The sequence below is a fragment of the Haliotis cracherodii genome, unplaced genomic scaffold (genome assembly GCF_022045235.1).
Source record: "Haliotis cracherodii isolate W230 unplaced genomic scaffold, xgHalCrac1.p SCAF_18, whole genome shotgun sequence".
Lineage (NCBI taxonomy): Eukaryota > Metazoa > Mollusca > Gastropoda > Lepetellida > Haliotidae > Haliotis > Haliotis cracherodii.
This window is the reverse complement of record NW_027266273.1, coordinates 22,423,986-22,439,075: the sequence shown is the minus strand read 5'-3', so window position 1 is coordinate 22,439,075 and position 15,090 is coordinate 22,423,986. Positions and strand designations below refer to the sequence as shown.

The 15,090-nt window shown below is 42.8% G+C and overlaps 1 protein-coding gene across 3 annotated transcripts in view; it reads right to left on the bottom strand.

The window, feature by feature from the left end:
- Positions 1–15,090, bottom strand: part of LOC139465895 (uncharacterized) — a 92,763-nt gene that overhangs the window by 36,797 nt on the left and 40,876 nt on the right. For all 3 annotated transcript variants that reach the window (XM_071247878.1, XM_071247881.1, XM_071247879.1), the window contains 8 exons: positions 7,607–7,695; positions 6,865–7,018; positions 5,704–5,718; positions 3,585–3,726; positions 2,242–2,363; positions 1,680–1,850; positions 1,439–1,542; positions 195–309 (listed from right to left, as the gene is read on the bottom strand). In XM_071247878.1, the coding sequence (XP_071103979.1) occupies positions 195–309; positions 1,439–1,542; positions 1,680–1,850; positions 2,242–2,363; positions 3,585–3,726; positions 5,704–5,718; positions 6,865–7,018; positions 7,607–7,695 (912 nt within the window). The remainder of the gene's footprint in view (positions 1–194; positions 310–1,438; positions 1,543–1,679; positions 1,851–2,241; positions 2,364–3,584; positions 3,727–5,703; positions 5,719–6,864; positions 7,019–7,606; positions 7,696–15,090) is intronic.

Genomic DNA, 15,090 nt, shown 5'->3' with positions numbered 1-15,090 from the left:
ATCGGTTTCTGGAACGTGCGCCAGGGCCCCGTTCCACAAAACGACCTAGGCTCTGCGATGATATTCAGCTCATGTTAAACTGTGGGAATTACAATCACCTTAGCTCCAAGGTAGCTTTGTCAATGGGGCCCTGGTGCTTAACGATATACATGAGCGTGATAAACGCGTTGGTGTTGCCATTTAGCCTGGCCTACCTGGCTGTTTAACTCCGTCGCATGTCTCGTAGGAGATGAGATCGCTAATGGGGGCGTTTGTGCACTTGAGGGTCAACCTCTGGTTGCATCTTCCTCTCGATGCTTTCACAAGTTGCTGAAACGCAAACCATGAGCGTGTTACGCTTGTGTCTCCCAGCAATAGAGTCAAACAATACTTGCAAATAGTGAAGACCATCCTTGCACTGTCTCTGATTCACCTTGTTCTGGGGCCTCGAGGTGAATTTCCGGGACATTCTACCTCAGCACCCCCATATACCGTCCACAACTCACCACAACTTGTTCTTGGGCCACATTGTGAACGCCGCTCTAACACCCACTCACCACAATTTGTTCTGGGGCCACGTTGTGAACACCACACTGACACTCACCACAGCTTGTTCTGGGGCCACGTTGTGAACACCACACTGACACTCACCACAATTTGTTCTGGGGCCACGTTGTGAACACCACTCTTACACTCACCACAGCTTGTTCTGGGGCCACGTTGTGAACACCACACTGACACTCACCACACCTTGTTCTGGGGCCACGTTGTGAACACCACACTGACACTCACCACAATTTGTTCTGGGGCCACGTTGTGAACACCGCTCTTACACTCACCACAGCTTGTTCTGGGGCCACGTTGTGAACACCACACTGACATTCACCACACCTTGTTCTGGGGTCACGCTGTGAACACCACTCTTACGCTCACCACAACTTGTTCTGGGGCCACGTTGTGAACACCACTCTTACACTCACCACAATTTGTTCTGGGGCCACGTTGTGAACACCACACTGACATTCACCACAACTTGTTCTGGGGCCACGTTGTGAACACCACTCTTACACACACTCACACCACAACGTGTTCTGGGGCCACGTTGTGAACACCACTCTCACACTCACCACACCTTGTTCTGGGGCCACGTTGTGAACACCACTCTTACACTCACCACAATTTGTTCTGGGGCCACGTTGTGAACACCACTCTTACACTCACCACAACTTGTTCTGGGGCCACGTTGTGAACAACACACTGACACTCACCACACCTTGTTCTGGGGCCACGTTGTGAACACCACTCTTACGCTCACGACAACTTGTTCTGGGGCCACGTTGTGAACACCACTCTTACACTCACCACAACTTGTTCTGGGGTCACGTTGTGAACACCACTCTTACGCTTACCACACCTTGTTCTGGGCCACGTTGTGAACACCTCTCTTACACTCACTCACCACAACTTGTTCTGGGGCTAGTTTTTTCCCATTGCCGTCCAGGTAGTCAATGTCAAAACACTGCTCAACTGGATTGCCACTTGTGCTTTCCAACGTATCGCCGCCTAAAAAATCCGAAAGATCAGACAGTAAAGTGATATTCTGCTGCATCTTGTTAACATACACATAATTATCACAAGTTCCGTTCACAGGTTCATGATGATTTGGAAGGTAGCGAGACAAGGGGAGACAACTACAGTACCTGGTGTTGCTGGTAGAACAGTCCGGGGAAAGTTGCAGTCGACTTGGAAGGCATCCACTCCGCCGCTGCCGTCGGGGTCGATTGTGAAGCGGCCGTTTTCTGGAAGACTTTCTCCAAACTTAATCCTGCTTCTCGCAGTGCTGTACACATCCGTGCATGTTTTGAACACCTCTGGTGAAGAAAAGTACAGTATATGTACTTCGGTGCAATGAAATACGTACCAACCTTCACGATCAAAGGGGCGGGTTTTTGTATTACTATTCTGACACACGTAAACTGTATAGGATACGCACACGAATGTAATCTATTTACAATGTAGCTGCAGTGATTTGGTGTTTTCAATAATGAAAAATACTATAAAACTGTCCTGAGGTCAACAGGGTCAATATGACGTCAACAATCACATTCCGTGATCTTTATGTTTGTGACGTCATTGAGTATTACGTCAACAATGTTTGGATGATGTCAGTGACGCTATCGGGGTATTTTCAAGCGTAGGTATAATAATATATTTATCATACAAAATTGTAGTATGCATTAATGTGACAATGTCGGTTGTTACCGAAACACTTGAACGGCCCAAGCTCCATATCCACGTAACCATTTCCGTCATTGTTGGCTTTAGAGAAGTCGACATTTCCCACTGGCACTGCATTCTTGCTGGTTAAATCTCCTTCATCAACACTGAAAATATCACCAAGTGATTACTACATATTTCATATGTAGGCAATATTCAGAATACAAGATACTGTGATAGACAGGTAGTATTAAGCATATACACCACTGTGATAGGTAGTATGTATTCAGCATATACATCACTGTGATAGGTAGTATGTATTCAGCATATACATCACTGTGATAGGTAGTATGTATTCAGCATATACATCACTGTGATAGGTAGGTAGTATTAGGTAGTTTGTATTCAGCATATACATCACTGTGATAGGTAGTATGTATTCAGCATATACATCACTGTGATAGGTAGTATGTATTCAGCATATACATCACTGTGATAGGTAGGTAGTATTAGGTAGTTTGTATTCAGCATATACATCACTGTGATAGGTAGTATGTATTCAGCATATACACCGCTGTGATAGGTAGGTAGTATTAGGTAGTTTGTATTCAGCATATACACCACTGTGATAGGTAGTATGTATTCAGCATATACATCACTGTGATAGGTAGGTAGTATTAGGTAGTTTGTATTCAGCATATACATCACTGTGATAGGTAGTATGTATTCAGCATATACATCACTGTAAAAGGTAGGTAGTATTAGGTAGTTTGTATTCAGCATATACATCTCTGTGATAGGTAGGTAAAGTGATAAGCAGGTAGTATTAGACATATACCTTACTGTGATAAGCAGGTAGTATTAAGCATATGCATCACTGTGACAGGCAGCTAATATTAAGCATATACATCACTGTGAGAAAACAGGTAGTATTAAGCATGTACATCACTGTGATAGGCAGCTAGTATTAAGCATATATACTACTGTGATAGGCAACTAGTATTAAGCATATATACTACTGTGATAGGCAGCTAGTATTAAGCATATACCTCTCTGTGATAGGCAGCTGGTATTAAGCATAAACCTCACTGTGATCGATAGGCAGTATTAGGCATACACATCGCTATGACAGGCAGCTAGTATTATGAGACACTAACAGTGAAGTGGTGGAGAGAGACGCACGATTGTTTATGAGACACTCACAGTGAAGTGGTGGAGAGAGACCCACGATTGTTTATGAGACACTCACAGTGAAGTGATGGAGAGAAACGTATGATTGTTTATGAGACACTCCCAATGAAGAGGTGGAGAGAGACGCACGATTGTTTATGAGACACTCACAGTGAAGTTGGGAGAGAGACGGTATGATTGTTCAATAAAATACTCACAGTGAAATGGAAGACGTCTCCGAGCTGTCACACTGGCAAACATCCTCGCCTCCAGCACCCACACAGTTCTTGTGTGTACCGTTCCCGGACCAGTAGGTGTACTTGAAGTTGTTGATCAGAGCCGTCCATGTGGCGAACTGACCTACATCAACACCAACATGAACATCACCAGCAGTCCAGCATCTACCCTACGCTGACGTTTGTGTTCATACCCAACAGACAAGAGGACCAACTATAACTGTTGCCCAATAATAAATCTGTATAACGACATGCCAAAGAAATTGTTCAAAAACGTCACTTGTTAGTATCTAAATATTGTGTTTTGTGCACGTCTGGCTCTTTTGGGGTAATTTTTAACAAGCGCTTGATTATGTTGTGCACATTATCAGATATAAACGGGAGAATATTGCTGGTACGACTCTGGAATGTTTGTTTTTATTGCCTTCCTTGTGTCACAGTGAAGACTTCTTCAATAGGTTTCTTTAAAACTTCATTGATCCAAAAGTGCAAAGACATTTCCCCTGCTTTGTCTATTTAATATATTCAGTAAAATACTGTCAGGGTGGGAACGTACTTGAATGCTAGTAGATTCGAAACATGGCGTTCCTAACTGCACAATTTAAGGCATACATATTAAATGCTAAGCATATTGATGGATGGCATTGGTATATAGGTAATACAAACTTGACAACTAATAACATGCATATCTTACAACTCAAGCAGAATCTCGTTTGCAGAGTCCGTAGATTTGTGCCAAAATATAGTCAGTTTACACAAATAGGCTGTTACTTGAGCTGTTAATTAGCACATCGATACACAAAGGGGAATAACAGGTGTTTGCATTAACAAGGATGACAGTGTCTAGAGACAAATTCAACTATAAACAAAGAGATTGCCAACGGCTCCTACAGAGCTGTAGACGAGGAAAACTGTTTACTAGTGTTTATGGTGGAAAGAAAAACTAATAGTTAAAACACAAAACGCCATTTAGATACGCGGGGTTATCAATAGGTGGGTAGAGATTATCAACTGGTGCGCGGGGTTATCAATAGGTGGATAGAGATGATCAACTGGTGCGCGGGGTTATCAATAGATGGGTAGAGATGATCAACTGGTGGGCGGGGTTATCGATAGGTGGGTAGAGATGATCAGCTGGTGCGCGGGGTTATCAATAGGTGGGTAGAGATTATCAACTGGTGCGCGGGGTTATCAATAGGTGGGCAGAGATGATCAACTGGTGCGCGGGGTTATCAATAGGTGGGTAGAGATGATCAACTGGTGCGCGGGGTTATCAATAGGTGGGTAGAGATGATCAACTGGTGGGCGGGGTTATCAATAGGTGAGTAGAGATGATCAGCTGGTGCGCAGGGTGATCAATAGATGGGTAAAGATGATCAACTGGTGCGCGGGGTTATCAATAGATGGGTAGAGATGATCAACTGGTGCGCGGGGTTATCGATAGGTTGGTAGAGATGATCAACTGGTGCGCGGGGTTATCAATAGGTGGGTAGAGATGATCAACTGGTGCGCGGGGTTATCAATAGGTGGGTAGAGATGATCAACTGGTGCGCGGGGTTATCAATAGGTGGGTAGAGATGATCAGCTGTTGTGCAGGGGGGGGGGGGGGGGGTATCAATAGGTGGGTAGAGATGATCAGCTGGTGCGCGGGGGGTTTTCAATAGGTGGGTAGAGATGATCAACTGGTGCGCGGGGTTATCAATAGGTGGGTAGAGATGATCAACTGGTGCGCGGTGTTATCAATAGGTGGGTCGAGATGATCAGCTGGTGCGCGGGGTTATCAATAAGTGGGTAGAGATGATCAGCTGGTGCGCGGTGTTATCAATAGGTGGGTAGAGATGATCAACTGGTGGGCGGTGTTATCAATAGGTGGGTAGAGATGATCAACTGGTGGGCGGGGTTATCAATAGGTGAGTAGAGATTATCAGCTGGTGCGCGGGGTGATCAATAGGTGGGTAGAGATGATCAACTGGTGCGCGGTGTTATCAATAGGTGGGTAGGGGTGATCTGCTGGTGCGCGGTCACCCAAGGAAAAGAGATGACGAAAGTGAATCTGTGTTAAGAGAGAAGGCATTGCGCTTTAGAGCGACATTAAGCTTACGTCGGAAGCGGCGCCCTGAAAAGCATTAAGCAACATTAATAACAACATGGCATCAGTTCCTACTCGCATAGTCAAACATTGATATTCTCAACTTTTGAGGTCAAAATGTAGAAAACATATGATACAAACACTCCAAACGTACTGCACTCCTGTTCCGGGTCTGTGTCATAATTTGTGCATCTTCCCGAGGCAAGAGAGTTAACTGACTATACAAGTCCAGTTTCCGCCCTTCCCGAACCAGGCTGGTATTATGGAGTTACATTTTGGCTGGACTAACGAGTCTATGCATAGTCCAATCAAAATAGCGCAATGAAATCCAAATCGGGTTCGTAAACTGTCATGCAGATTTTGGCCGATTGCAGGATTTGCAAAGCATGTGCACCGTCAACTCATTGTCAATAGATATTTTCCAAACCTTTTCATGTTTTGATAAAGGTGCTCTCGTGATTTGATGCACTTCGCGATGTAAGACCGTTTTAAGACAACATAGATCTTGATGATCGACCATATCGTCTTGACTGAGCGCCACCGTTTTGTTTGAAACAAATGCAAGTGATACAAGAGGTGGAATCTGATTGGTCCATAGGAGAGGTTTAGAAGGTACATAACTCGTAATAACCACTGGTGGCGCTACGATCGAGCCCAGGAATTCCAGCCAAGTTCGACAAGGGTGGAAAGTGGACTTTTAAAGTCAGTTAACTCTCTTGCCTCGGGAAGATGTAATTTGTGTTACCTGGAGTTTCACTCACCTGTCAAATGATGGGTTCCGTCAGGCTTCAATTTTATTACAATGAGAAGAATATTTACGTACACTCCCACTCTTCCAATTCTTAAAGTGATTTAAGGAAAAGTCCAAAGAATATGTAAACTTTCCAACTCGGGATTCAAACTCACCCCGAAATCATGTAATGATGTAACTTAAATACTGTTTGATGCGGTGTTAAACTCACTCACTCACTCACTCACTCACTCACGTGTCAGCTGGGTTGCTAACATTACAACAAAATTTGATTTTGCCGGAGTGGGATGGACATGATTCATGTGTCTCTCCAGTCCGTATTGACAGACACACCCGGAAGAGCAGCTGGTATAACTATTTCGTTGCAGTATTGTAGCCGAGTGTGGGCGGCACCGCGGTGGTCTGGGCGTGATGACACTTACCTTTTTGTCCCGTCGGGTGGAGCTGGAACTTGTTGCAACTGAGTTTCATGTGTTGCTGGACATACGTGCACCTTGTCTTCAAGGCCATCAGCTGGTTCTTGGTCACGAACCTGTAGTTCAGTGAAAGGGCAAGCTTGCTGCTGTCGAATCGGACCTGAGAGAACAAAATGGAGTCAACATCCTGTTACACCGCTTTTGGCAATATTCACGTCCGGGGGAAGCCATAAACGGAATTTACATATTTTTGGTTTGTTTCTTTGTTTGTTTAACGCCACACTCAGCAATATTCCAGCTATATGACGGCGGTCTGTAAATAATCGAGTCTGGAACAAACAATCCAGTGATTGATATCATGAACATCGATCCACGCAAATTGGATACGATGACATCCATCAACCAAGTCAGCGAACCTGACCCCCGATCCCGTTTTCGCGTCTTACGACAAGCATAGTAGCCTTTTGAGCAAGCATGGGTTGCTGTAGACCTATTCTAACTCGGATCTTCACGGGTCTCACGCATTGTAACCAAGTGCGGAAGCAAACCTGGGTCTTCGACGTGGGTAACTGCTTTAACCACTTGGTGACCCCACCGCCTTTACACAAGGGATTCGTGTTAGTTGCCCTGACGTCATATATGGAACAAGAGTAAGCTTCATCATCACGCCATGTTGTCAATGTGTGGTAATCGGCTATCAGATGCATTAAGTGTGTGCATGTTGTAGATGATGAAGGTGATGACGTACCGTGTCCCTGACGTCGTGCTGGATGATGGTGATGCCCATCGGGGGCTCGGACTGCATCACGCATTGAGCCCGGAACGGAGCAACGTTAGCTGCAATACGACGTGGTTGACGGTCACTAAACTGACAGTGTCATATCACCCTCACCACTGACCTTAACACAATGTCCCAAACTGAGATGCATATCTCCATACCCACAGTAACAGACCTTAATACAATGTCCCAAACTGAGATGCATATCTCCATAACCACAGTAACAGACCTTAACACAATGTCCCAAACTGAGATGCATATCTCCATACCCACAGTAACAGACCTTAATACAATGTCCCAAACTGAGATGCATATCTCCATACCCACAGTAACAGACCTTAACACAATGTCCCAAACTGAGATGCATATCTCCATACCCACAGTAACAGACCTTAATACAATGTCCCAAACTGAGATGCATATCTCCATACCCACAGTAACAGACCTTAATACAATGTCCCAAACTGAGATGCATATCTCCATACCCACAGTAACAGACCTTAACACAATGTCCCAAACTGAGATGCATATCTCCATACCCACAGTAACAGACCTTAACACAATGTCCCAAACTGAGATGCATATCTCCCTATCCCCACTAACATACCTTAACACAATGTCCCAAACTGAGATGCATATCTCCCTATCCCAACTAACATACCTTAATGACCAGACGTTCCCTGGCGTTCATAACAAATTAAAAGAGCCATGTGTATGTGAAATTATTTCTTACGACTGAAGAAAGTTGTTTCACCAAAGTTTAAGTTTCCATGGTACATAATATGACAGAAGTAGTACAATATGCGTGTCTGATACACAGAAGGGTAATATTTTTCAGAATAATCCCCTCCCACATAAATACTCTTTTGCCACCGATGTTTGAGGGATTTTATCCCATTTCGTAGATCCCCTTCTCTTGGCTGTCGAAAAACTCCCCACTGCTTGCATGACGCTAATAGGTTCCGGCCACAGCTTTCTTCATGTTTCGAAACAGATGGAAGTGTAACGGAGCCAGAGTGAGTGAGTATGTTTTACGCCGCTTTTAGCAATATTGCAGCAATATCACGGCGGGGGACACCAGAAATGGGCTTCACACATTGTACCCATGTCGGGAATCGAACCCGGGCCTTCGGTTTGACGAGCGATCACTTTAACTACTAGGCTACCCGAACGCTCAATCACGGAGCCAGATCAAAACAAGGTGGATGACGAAGGAGTTCAAAGCCACATTCGTTGATTGGCCATGGCCAGGGTTAATTTGTGCACTGGAGTATTGCCATGATTGAAGAGCACTGCCTCAGCTTTCAACGTCGATGGTCTCTTAGTCTCTTTCATCCCGTAATTGCCTCAAACATGCAACTAACATGTTCCGTTTATTGTATGGGTTTCTGGGAGATTGTTTACTGTGGTGACGCCCAAGGCATCCCAGAACACGGGGTCCATAGCCTTTCCAGCTGATTGGCAGTCTTTGCCTTCTGTGGTGATCAAACGCTCCCGCTGCTCTGATTTGGGCTGGAAGTGGGGAACCCAGGTTTCATCCAATGTCACAAATCGTTGCAAGAACCTTTCTTGACCAGCTTCAAACAGAGCTAGATTATCACACGACATGAGTCTTGTTCGTTTTTGATCAGATGTCAGAAGCTTTGGAACCCAAACGATCTCACTTTTTCTGCAAATACTTGACCAGTGCACGTTCTTCAAGTTTTCCATTTTCTACAGGTCACAGACCCCTGCTTTGTTTACTGACGTATCCCAGCTAAACAATTAGCTCAACTGACTTAAGAAATTGTGGATGTACCTCTATGACATCATCTAATGTCCACAACAAATGATTTCACTATTACGCAATTCCTTCTAGGCGAGGCTCAGAACTTCTCAATCAACCCTCGTATAACAATTGTAATAAAAGTGTTCTCGTTACACTTAAAACATCCAATATTGCAATTATAAGTGAACAAAACTAAATATATAAGCTATACCGATATAATCAAACTAAGATCTTTATCACATTTCATACATTTCAAGAATAAAAAAATATATAATATATATACGCATAGTACCGATTGAAAAAGTGAAGTATGCAAATATTAGAAACAAGCATCAAAATTATTTTGAAACATGTAACCCACTCCATAAGAAAGAAAAAAGGATTAATCGAAAAATGAACAAATTTGAAACTGTCTTGTCATAAGCAGTGGTCTATCATCAGGGACGTACCTCGGGGTGACACGAGGCGTGGTCAAAAGTCTTACTATGCATACGAGACATGAGACTACATCAACATTTTGCATAGCGGCGTGATTTAGTCACATTGCGCATTCAGAACGAGGCTAGCAGTCATACGTATGCATACGGCACGTGGATTACAGTCACATTTTGCGTAGGGGGTGGTCTAAGGTCATACTTTGCATATGGGGTGGCCAACAGTCATACTACTATTCGTGGACTACAGTCTATCTACGAGACGTGGACTATTCACATCATACGGGGGTGGTCTACCGTCAAACCGTGCATAAGGGGCGTGGACGACAGTCATACGCCAAATCAATGAGGCGTGGACTACAGTTACATCGTGCATACCGGGCGTGGTCTACTCTCAAACAGTGCAAAAGGGGCGTGGACGATAGTTACATCATGCATACCGGGCGTGGTCTACTCTCAAACTGTGCGAAAGGGGCGTTGACTACAGTTACATCATGCATACCGGGCGTGGTCTACTGTCAAACTGTGCAAAAGGGGCGTGGACGACAGTAACATCATGCATACCGGCGTTTTCTACTGTCAAACTGTGCAAAAGGGGCGTGGACTACTGTTACATCATGCATACCGGGCGTGGTCTACTGTCAAACTGTGCAAAAGGGGCGTGGACTACAGTCATACTATGATTTCGAGGCCTCACATTGTGCATGGGCGTGGTCTCGGAGAATACATAGCCATGAGTTCTCAGCTAAAGGGGTGTGGTCAACACTTATGCGTCTCACAAATGAAAACAGCTGTAGACATGTGGTCAGTGCATTTCTACTGTCAAAGGAACAAGGACATGCTCCCGACATAGATACAGAGGTGAATTAAGAACAAGAACAAGAACAAGAGCGTATTGACCACCCTGTTTGGGGTGTACTGTCGCTTGGATAGTGACGAAACACAGACTCTGCTCATCATTCTTCAAAGTAAAATAGGCTCAGGATTTGTTTTTCTTCAAGTGAGTCATCTCCTGGACAAGGAACGCTTCGGGTCTGTCGCAAAGAAGTGGCTATCGAAGCATGCATAGCGAGATAATCCTCATTTATCACTTACCACGGAAGTGTGACATATTACCACTAAGCATTGCAGTTACGCTTCATTTCTTTGCCACGTTTAGCAAAAGCACCAGCTACCAATCACACGGTTTACCATCAATCCCACATTCTGGGAATTCGAAATGTGATCTGTTTGTGTAATGTGTGTTAATCTTGAATACAAAGCCATATTTCTGTGAAAATTCTGAATACATATTTGAAGCAGCATACTCACTAAATGACAAGCCAAATCATTCACGGACATCAAACAAGGACGGTTTTGCTGTTATGTTTTCTTTGAATCGGATGTGAGAGAAGTGTGATCTCAATATAATATTCTTTAAAAGGCTAGGGTAACAAACATTTACATAAAGTATCACCGCATTTAAAAAGCCGCTTCTGAAAAGTAGACAGTTTTATATGTTCGCAATATTGTCATCAGTGACTGTTTTTGAGTGCCTAAAAGACATTTATACCTTTTGATCAACATCCCTGATCAAATCTAAAGGCCGCTTTTGTGGGATAGTGCTTTCATAATGTCAATTCTCTGTGTAGTTTTGTAGATGATGCTTAAACGTTGTCGACAAGTGACAAATAAGAATATATAATGTTATGCACTGATGCAGAATATGATCCGTCGAATCCTCGTAATGATTCAGATCTCATGGCCTTGGACTGTCTGGAAATCTTTCAGTGATTACCATTTAAACTGTTCTTTTAATAACGCTACTTTAGCGACATGAACAACTGTAAATCCCGTTGTGTATCTACCTACTCATGTCGATGTTACATATTAATAGACCGTGTAGAAGTTGACATTCTTTCAAAATGTGTATTATTAGTTAAAGCCCATAATACTAGACTTATCTATGTCTGGACATTTCATCTGTATCTGTAGAGTGAATGTACATGGTTCTATATGTGTACACCATGATGGATCTGCATCGATACTCAAGTCATCAAGAGGCATGGTTGCATCTGTATTGATATGAAAAGAGAAACACTTCTATCTTAACGAAGCTGACATGCAAGCCGGCGCCCTGCAAACGACTCGTGGACCAGACGCTGACATCACTTACCGATCGTGGGTAGACGGGCTAAAACAGCAGGCAGGCCTCACTAGTTAAACTTTGTATTCCAGACATACGTCCAGTATGTGGGGACACTCATGCATTAAATGAGATGCTTTCAAAAAGCACAATACATCATGAGGCACTTACGAAAAGCCAGCTGCATGCTTTCAAATATGCACAGTGTATCACGAGGCACGTATCAAAATCTAGCCGCATGCTTTCAAATAAGCACAATGTATCATTAGGCACGTATCAAAACCTAGCCGCATGCTTTCAAATAAGCACTATGTATCATAAGGCACGTATCAAAATCTAGCCACATGCTTTCAAATAAGCACAATGTATCATGGGACACGCATGGAAATCTAGCTGCATGCTTTCAAATAAGCACAATGAATATTTGGGCACATATGAAAATCTAGCTGCATGCTTTCAAAAAAGCACAATGTATCATGGGACACGAATCAAAACCTAACTACATGCTTTCAAATAAGCAAAATGCATCCTGAGACATGTATGAAAATCTAGCTGCATGCTTTCAAATAAGCACAATGTATTATGAGGCACGTATCATAGCCTAGCTACATGCTTTCAAATAAGCAAAATGCATCCTGAGACAAGTATCAAAATTTAGCTGCATTGTTTCGAATAAGCACAATATATCATTGGACACATATCAAAACCTACCTCCATGCTTTCAAATAAGCACAATGCATCATGGGGCACGTATCAAAGCCTAGCTGCATGCCTTCAAATAAGCACAATGTATAATGGGGCACGTATCAAAGCCTAGCTGCATGCTTTCAAATAAGCACAATGCATCATGAGGCACGTATCAAAACCTAGCTGCATGCTTTCAAATAAGCACAATGTATCATGGAGCACGTATCAAAACCTAGCTGCATGCTTTCAAATAAGCACAATGTATCATGAGGCACGTATCAAAGCCTAGCTGCATGCTTTCAAATAAGCACAATGTATTATGAGGCACGTATCAAAGCCTAGCTGCATGCTTTCAAATAAGCACAATGCATCATGGGGCACGTATCAAAACCTAGCTGCATGCTTTCAAATAAGCACAATGTTTCATGAGGCACGTATCAAAACCTAGCTGCATGCTTTCAAATAAGCACAATGTTTCATGAGGCACGTATCAAAACCTAGCTACATCACTCAAATAAGCACAATGTATCATGAGTACACTACAGCAGGGTGTCCTTCGTGGTCTTGCGGACAGAGCGTGAACCCTGCCGATCCTGGCATTAATTGGTTCACCTAACAAAATGTTTACAGGTAAGACCGGTGCATTCACCTGCATCACGTGACCTAACCGAACGCAACACTATTGATGTTCAAGGAAAGAAGTTTAAATCTCCTGAATAACACATTATTGATTGACATACTAACAGTTAACAGTGAACAAGAACATCTATATACTATTTACTCTACGATCTATACTCATTCTACTATATGCCATAAAATCTAAACTAATTCTACTAGATAATATAAGATCTATTATATCACAAACTATCTATGACGTTTTCACAAAGGCTATACTATCTGTGGCGTCTATCCTCAGGAACAAAAAGTAAACAATTTTAATCTTTTGAATTTGACAAAATAGGCACTTCTTTGTTTATCCGTTACACTCCTCTGTTTATCTAGCCGGCTAGTACGCTGAAGACATGGAGAATTAGATATCCTGGGCAATGAGAAGAAACACACTTCTGTTTAAAGTGAACAAACTGATCATGTCATAGCAGAAGATTCCAAACTGACTTACCCCTCCTTCTCAGACCTGAAATAGCACATAGTTCTCAAAAATTAAGCCATGAAATTGTTAAATAATAAATTCCGATAAACAACGTGATGTCACAATATTCACATGGAACTCAGACGAAATCATCTACATGTTAATATTCATATACCGTGCGATGCCACCCGATCACACACTTAGGTTAGACACAGTACCGAGTACACAACTATCGTCTACGATGCGGGGCAACTGATTAATGTCATTACTGCCACACAAGTTCAAAACAACAGTAAACCAAGGAACGGCAAATCATTATTGATAACAATGTTGTATTTCTTGGTTTGAAGATTAGATGGAAGGTTTCTAATTCATCAATTATACACTAGATATGCAACGCAGAAATCTATATACCTGTTATACACTGTGACTATATACTTTCAACTGGTGAGAGAAATAAGAGCAGAACGTCTCTATATCATAATACAATAATTGGAGAGAACAGTTCTATATGTCAGCTATGCCCTAGTCAGAGAAAACAGTTCCGGAGCTAAGAGAGTCTATTTAGCAGCCATACGAAGAGGTCCAGAGTTAACAACGTCTATATATCAGCTATACAATGATGAGAGAAAACAGTTCAAGAGTTAAGGGCGTCTATATATATGAGTTATACACTGATGAGCGATGACGGTTTCAAGACTAAGAGAGTCTATATATCAGCTATACACTGATGAGAGAAAACAGTTCAAGAGTTAAGGGCGTCTATGTATATGAGTTATACACTGATGAGCGATAACAGTTTTCAGGACTAAGAGTGTCTATACATCACCGATGAGCGAGAGTAGTTCCAGTAATAAGAGTGTCTATACATCACCGATGAGCGAGAGTAGTTCCAGTACTAAGAGTGTCTATATATCACCGATGAGCGAGAGTAGTTCCAGTACTAAGAGTGTCTATACATCACCGATGAGCGAGAGTAGTTCCAGTACTAATAGTGTCTATATATCACCGATGAGCGAGAGTAGTTCCAGTACTAAGAGTGTCTATATATCACCGATGAGCGAGAGTAGTTCCAGTACTAAGAGTGTCTATACATCACCGATGAGCGAGAGTAGTTCCAGTACTAAGAGTGTCTATATATCACCGATGAGCGAGAGTAGTTCCAGTACTAATAGTGTCTATATATCACTGATGAGCGAGAGTAGTTCCAGTACTAAGAGTGTCTATATATCACCGATGAGCGAGAGTAGTTCCAGTACTAAGAGTGTCTATATATCACCGATGAGCGAGAGTAGTTCCAGTACTAATAGTGTCTATATATCACTGATGAGCGAGAGTAGTTCCAGTACT